Raw genomic sequence first — 7,465 nt, 5'->3', positions numbered from 1 at the left:
ATAGAAGGGAAAATTGCACAGATAAGGAAACATATACTAATTAATTAGCTAACATAGCTATAGTTTGAATTAATTATGGCTCACGGTAAACATCTAGTTGTAATTAGAGTTTGAGTTTTGTAGAATTCGCGCGATTATACAGTTGAGTTTTGTATAATTCGCATGATTTATACAAACACTGTGCGCGAATCGAATTGTATAGCAAAATATACAAACACTACAAATTGTATAGCGAATTATACAAACATTCTGCATGAATTATATAGTGACATATACAAACGTTATACAAAAACTATAAATTATATAGAGAATTATACAAACGTACATAAATGCTGCGTGAATTATACTAATGCTGCTATAACTATAGTTATGAATCGTAATTAGCAAATTATAACTATGAAGCATAATTAAGATATTTTTGAGTGGCTATATGCGAAAATTCCCCTAGAAAGAATGCCTAGACAAGTTCTGGGCTCTTCAGCTGGGCTTGTTTCTTATAGATTGATGAGGAAGCCCAAACTTATTTCAGGACCCTCTTTCAATACCATTTTTTCAAGAAAATCCACTACCACATTGTCAACAACATTAAGGGTGTGTTCGATATGGAGAAGAATATTTTCTAAAATTACGTGTATATATATATGTGTGTGTGGGGTCAATTATATATATTCAAAAGAGAAGTTGAATGTATATGTGACTAAATGTATGTGTGGCCAGTGAGACTAGAACTTTTAGATACACAAATACATGTATAAGTGCATATATATGTCATAAAATCGCAATATCTCACTATGTTATGAAATGTTTTCAAAGGAGTCCACTATAAAGAGTAATATATGGGCGAGTTAGAATGATTTTTTTCTTAAGAGCCGTTTTTAGGTGATCCATTTTATTTTTTCATTGAGGTTCAACTTAAATTTGTGCTAGAGAGATAGTTGTTCATACACTAATAAGAGATGTATGAATTCTCGAGAAAAGAGAAGTTATGGTGGTCCCCCTTAAACCGTTCGAATTTCACGAGTGAATCAAAAATTAGATCTACATTGAATCTCGCCCGAATCGCCTCATCTATCCTATCGAGAAGGAGTTTGATTTCAAATCCCGATTCGAACAAAAGAAGTACATAATACTAATGTACTTTGAATGATCCACATCTTAAAATTAGACGCTAATAAGTACATTGAACTATCAATGTGACCGAGAAGCCTTACAACTATATAAATTTATATATATAACCAGGATATATTACTCATAATAGTAGATAAATCTTTATGACAAACTTGATAATAGACAAGAATAAGAAGAATAACTTTTTTATAATAGATTAAAAAAATAAATTTTTTACACTATTGGTTGGTCAATATATATATATATATATATAACATAAATCCTCTGTCTAATGCCAACAAAAATCAAATATTGTGATTTTTTACAAATTGTAAACTAAGCTAATTACCAAGCTAACCATACATGTTCATTTCTTCATCAATTTAGTTTAGTTTTCATTTAATTCGTTTTTTTGTGTACACAATTTATATGTGTAAATTTGATATTTGAATCTATTTGTTTTTTTTAAAAAAAAAAAAACTAAAGAAAAATAAGAGGTGGGTGATGGAGATGAACCCATGAAGAACTTCAGTTTCAAAAAAAATAAGAGTAGAAAAATTGAAGAGATTTTCCCCCAAACAAATGGCGATGTTAATTCAAAACTTGGCACCACCGTTTTCATGCCGGAATCCGCTCTATACGTCGTCGTTTCCACTCCCTTCTTCATCTTCTTCTTTACTTTCCATCACAATTTTGCCGGAAAATTATCGAAATGTACGGAAGAAATTGAGGGTTTGCAGAGCTATGACTGACCAGACGGCGCCAGAAGGACCTTCTTCTCCTTTTCTTAAGGAAATTGAAAGACTTTCAGCTAAAGAATCTCTGTTACTTGCTGTGAGTTACTGTACCTTCTCAATTTCCCTTTTTGTTTTTTTGTTTTCGTTTCATCTACCTAAAAAGTATGATTTTGATTCTTAAAGTTTCAACCTTTCGCCTATTTAGCTGAAGAAATGTTGTTAAAATTGACCTAGCTAAGCACTGAGGTAACATATTTTATGTTCTTTAACTTATTTATGTAATGGGTGCTTGAGAATATTGGGGAAAATAAAAACTTTTTCGAAATTTGAGCCGGGGGTATCTTCATCATTCGAGTATTATAATGAAATTTATTAGCAAGTTGATGGGCTATCGATGTGTTCAGTCATTTATAAAGTAGTTTACTTTTATACTCCTATTTAGATTCTTGTTTATGCAAAACAAATTATTTGTAGTGTACTTTTGATATTTCATTCATATCTATTATCTGTGTCAAAAACTCTCTTGTTGTTTCTAAATTCTATGTCGAGTCAAACTATGTCAAATTAATTGGGACAAAAGGCAGTATAAAAGAACAGTTTTATAATTAAGTAATTGGAAATTATTTGAGGAAATGGTTTGACTCACAAAATAATACTAGTATCAGTCTTATATAGGTAATACTTAGTATTAGTCCCTTGAGCACTTGTGTTTGTTTTTCTACAATAGTTGAAAGATGCTGGAGGTTTTGAGGCAGTGGTCACTGGGAGGACAACAGAGGGACAATGCATTGATGTGAACGAGAGGATCATTGCACTTGAGAGACTTAATCCGACACCACGACCTACAACGTAAGGTGTTTAAAATCTGATTGTGCAATTTCATTGTTCAAGCTTCTTGATAAGTTATTTACTTGTGTTTTCAGCTATACAGGTCTCCATATTTGGAAGGTCTATGGAATTTTGAGTGGTTTGGAACTGCAAGCCCGGTGTTCTTGGCTACCAGGCTTTTATTTGGGCAAGTATCTATTTTTTCATTTTGCTGGATTACATCCACTTATGTTAAATATCATGCAGTGCTACCATGTACCTATATTTCCCTCAGAACTTTGTTTCAACTGCAAAGGTATTATAACCCTGGTGGCCTGGATGTGTTGCAGGCGCACAACACGAATGCGAATCTTGGCTGGTGTTACAAGCCTGGTGTTTTAAAGTGGTGAAGGATAGAAGGGATATCTAGAAATTGAAAACAATGAATTTCTAGGTTATAAATAAATGTGTGTACCTAATAGGGAAGCTACTTATTTTGTTTTAGTTTATCCTTCTTCGTGAGTGCCAAGTTTGCTTGAACTTGTTGGAAATTTTGCTAGAGTGATACCGAGGCATTTAATTGAGGATTAACAATTTAAAGGAGAATCTTTTATTGAACCATCAATTTGAGAGGAGTTCTTTCAGATTGATTAAGAGGTTGTAAGATAGTGTAGGATAAATGTGAGGTTTAGAAAATTCCTAGTTTTAGAACCTCAAGTTTGCGCTAAAAGACAAATTATTAAGAACTGGAATGAAAAATACTCAGGGATAGCGGATTTAGCTACGTTTGGTGGAGCTTTAGCATCCTAGTGGAAGTTCTATTTGATTCAAATAGCTGCTAATGTTCGAATATTGTGCTATTGCAGGAGAATTCCATCGGCATTGGCAAATTTATCAAAATTAGATCTGCTAATCAGAAATGGATATGGGACTGCTATTGCGCATGTCAAATTGTTGAATTCGGTAATTCATATGTGATTACATTTCATATGCAGAACATATATTCTATGGTTAAATAGAAAAAAAAATTCTCTTTCCCTAATTAGAAGTTGGAAGGAAAAGAAGGCCAGCAGAATTTGTTTATACTTTCTTAGACAATGCAGTGCTAAAACTGGATGCTAACATGCATTCTAGTTTTTTCCCAACCTTTGCTTCATACTTCATTGGTAGTCGGTGCTTCGTGTAATCTAACACTATGGAAAATAATCAAGAAACAAAGGATAGATAGGAACAAAGAAAATTGCTTAGGAACTAGCAAATAGTAATGATGGAAAAAGTCAAAGAGTAAAGACCGATTGAAGTAGTATCAGTCATTTGATGGATGTGATTTTATAAGCTCACTGCTAGCCCCCGGATATGGACGCGAAAAAATGTATTTGTGCATAAAGCTTGATACTTTTACACTAGTGTCGTAGACTTACTGTTAGTAAACAAAGAAGTAGCATAGTCGATTCCACTGTAATATGGTATCAGGTTCTGTTTGCGCGTAACTTAGCTATTCCACTTAGCACTTAGATCACTTCACTAGTACCGGATAACTCTTCCCACCAAGGATGAATTAGGAAGATGGGAAGAAGTCACCTAACTATTTTGCCACACTAAAATGCAGGCCTTGGGAGACCATTGACTGCTAGAGCATATGAACATATTAATTTACTAAATAAGTTTTTCTAGTTTAACAAATTTAAACTGGTTTGAGTATACTTTGATTCACACTGACCCTGAACCTAAATGCTAATGTTCAGTTAGCCTGATACTCAAAGTTTATCCCTAATACAAAATTAAGAAGAATTATCTATAACCCTGTTTGATCTAAGCAAGTTAAGGCCTCAAGTTGCTGTGTTGTACATTTTCATTAGTTCTGGTCATCATGAAGAGATAGTTGCATATATCCCGATCATGAATTTTAACAGGAAATAAATATAATGATGGTGGAATGCAGATCGAAAATAAATTTGTTCTCTCCAGCAAGTTTTCTGTTGAGGGACCTCTTCGGATGAAAGAGGAATATGTTGAAGGGATATTTGAAACTCCGAAGGTAGATGAGGATACCGTGCCAGAACAACTAAGGGGTGCTTTGGATCAGGCTGTTAACACTCTCCAACAACTTCCTGTTCCTGTTCCCTTCAGAGACACTGTGTCCCGTGGGTTGAAAATTCCTCTTGGTAAGCATTTAATCTCTCTTTAGGATTTGATCTTTGTTATCAACTGAGGACAAAGTCTAAGCCATTTAGACTAAGGTAGTGTATATTGATAAGAGAGCTAAATATGAGTAATAATGCACTATTCATAAGTATATTTATAGACCTATGAGCATATAAACTTATGTTTTTCTTTTGAAAAAAATGAAGGTATAAGTGTGATTTATCTTTTTAACATTTCCACTTCATCTCGCTTAGTCTGTCCCATTCTTTGTCTGGAATTTTGAGTTCTTTATTCACTCGTTAACGGCATCTGTCCAATATACTTGGTTCCAATCAGATCTCTCTTCCTGGTTGTTCAGTCCCTTTCAGCTGCTTTTCCAATAAAATTTGGCGCGCTTAACCTTTCCTAAATTTATATTTGTGCTACTATTTTAGTCATATCTAAATGTTAGTACTACTTTTTACAGGTGAGGCGTTTCAAAGACTTGTTATGATTTCCTACCTTGATGAAGAGATACTGGTAAATCCTTTTTCATTAGTTCTATTCGTTGCTTATCAGACTAGAAATACTCCCATTAGTGGAAAATGCAGCAATCCTTTTATAAATGCCAAAACAGAGCCAATCATTGTCTTACAAAATTATTACCCCTTCCGTTTCAATTTGCTTGTCTAGTTTTGACTAGACACGAAGCTTAAGAAAGTAAACAAGACTTTTGAATCTTGTGGTCTTAAACTAAAGATATGTAGAATGTACCTTAATGTTCTTTAATCTTGTGGTTGAAAGTTAAAATTAAAGAGTTGTCAAATAAAGGAGACGTTCTTTTCTAAACACACTAAAAAGTAGAGTAAGACCAACAAATTGAAACGGAGGGAGTAACTTGTAGCTTTTTCACTAATTTGATAACTGAGTACTCTTATAATGTAAACTGACACTATACAAGTAATACTTTGATGAATTTATGCAGTTGATTGTTTGCTTATGAATCCGCAGATACTGCAAGCATTGAACTGAAAAGTTCTGATGTTGGTTGTTTCATGTTTGAAAACAGATAGCAAGGAACACTGCAGGAGAACCCGAGGTCCTAACAAGGTTGGATCCGGCCCCTGATCCTGAACCAATATCGGATTATGAGAGCTGAGGAGCTCAACTTTCTCCGATAGAACCGGGTCATTTCTCTCATCAGCTGTATTTTAACATCTACTTAAAAGTTATATTACATCTTTTTCACCAAGTATTGTATAGATTGAATGTGATGATGAGCATTGAACATGATGTTATAAGGATGGTTGTTATTATAGGTAAAAGTTGATATAGAGATAAAAAAAAGGGCAGCCCGGTGCACTAAAGCTCCCGCTATGCGCGGGATCCGGGGAAGGGCCTGACCACAAGGGATATAGAGATAAAATATAACATAAAAAATCGATTATGAGAAAAGCTTGGTTGTTACTTGTTACAGTAAGGTGGTGTTATATGAGAATGATGTTATAGAGATGTTTGTCTGTATTAATTATTACAGGTATATCAAGATAGTTCCTCAGTTACAATTACAAGAATGGCCCTGCCAATTATCAGAACTAAATGATATTAATACCGAAATTAATTTTAAATTTTAATTCCTCTCTGGATTGGTTTTACATCATATATAGTTGCCAACTTGATCACTAAACCCAGCTTAACACTTCATTGTTTGGATAATATAAACTAAAATAAGGTTTAAAAACGAGCAACACCCTATAAGTAAATTTCGTGTAAGACTGGTATCAATAACGTAAATATTAATATTCCATCTTACAATTAAGCAATAAAAATTATCCTAATATAATATATGTACGTACTTTCTCCAAAATAAATAAAATGATAACTCCAAACAGGACATTAGAATTCCAATTACCTTCCATAATCTCTATTTTTAGAGGATATTTATCACCTTTCACTGGCAACAGATCCGGATAACTCTGTCTACCAAGGTCATGACTTTCGACATAAATAAACCAACATAAAATAAAACTCAATTGATTCTTCCTTTTTGTTTTTATATGTTTGTCAGCTTGCAATTAAGGTGTTCGATGAAATCCCATTTGCCGTTTGCATTGTGGTTGATTTAATCATTTTAGTGAGTGATATAATAGAGCTATCAGAATCCAAACAATCATAATCTCCAACTATTTTGCTTCTTGTTCACTTAAACGAATTTTATAATACTAACTTGGAAACAGTAACTTCCTTTAGCAAATTTATTTCTTTTGAAAAGTTAAAATGATTAAAACTATGTAATATGACAAATTAAAATTTTAGATGAAATTAGAATAGTCCAAATTTCAACACCATCCATTATGGAAAAAAAAAGTAACCAAATTCAAAAAATAACTAATGTAAGTAAATAAGAAGTTACCTTCCAACTCATGTAATCATTCAAAATATTGTTCAAAATTATTTTTTAGTTTGATATGAGAAAATAGTTATGTAAATCCATTTTATAGTGGATAGAGTTTAGTGATCATACCAAATTAATTCATGCATAAGGAGATACTATTTATGTTGTTCTCTATTTTACAGTGGATAGAATTTAGTGATCATATACGAAATTTATTCATCCATAAGGAGATACGGTTTATGTTGTTCTCCATCTTACTCTTATATGTCTTAATCTTCTTTATAGTTTGTTTTTA

The 7,465-nt window shown here is 32.9% G+C and overlaps 1 protein-coding gene across 1 annotated transcript; it reads left to right on the top strand.

Annotated features, from left to right (window-relative positions):
• Nucleotides 1-1,578: 1,578 nt before the first annotated feature.
• LOC129877584 (probable plastid-lipid-associated protein 13, chloroplastic) lies at nucleotides 1,579-6,316 on the top strand. The gene is made up of 7 exons (XM_055953105.1): nucleotides 1,579-1,941; nucleotides 2,572-2,693; nucleotides 2,776-2,859; nucleotides 3,518-3,614; nucleotides 4,594-4,816; nucleotides 5,263-5,315; nucleotides 5,845-6,316. The coding sequence occupies exons 1-7, from the start codon at nucleotides 1,690-1,692 to the stop codon at nucleotides 5,932-5,934; spliced, it is 921 nt and encodes a 306-aa protein (XP_055809080.1). The 5' UTR covers nucleotides 1,579-1,689; the 3' UTR covers nucleotides 5,935-6,316.
• Nucleotides 6,317-7,465: the final 1,149 nt, after the last annotated feature.

The sequence above is a fragment of the Solanum dulcamara genome, chromosome 12 (genome assembly GCF_947179165.1).
Source record: "Solanum dulcamara chromosome 12, daSolDulc1.2, whole genome shotgun sequence".
Lineage (NCBI taxonomy): Eukaryota > Viridiplantae > Streptophyta > Magnoliopsida > Solanales > Solanaceae > Solanum > Solanum dulcamara.
The sequence above is the reverse complement of the archived record's forward strand: the minus strand, read 5'-3'. Positions and strand labels throughout refer to the sequence as shown.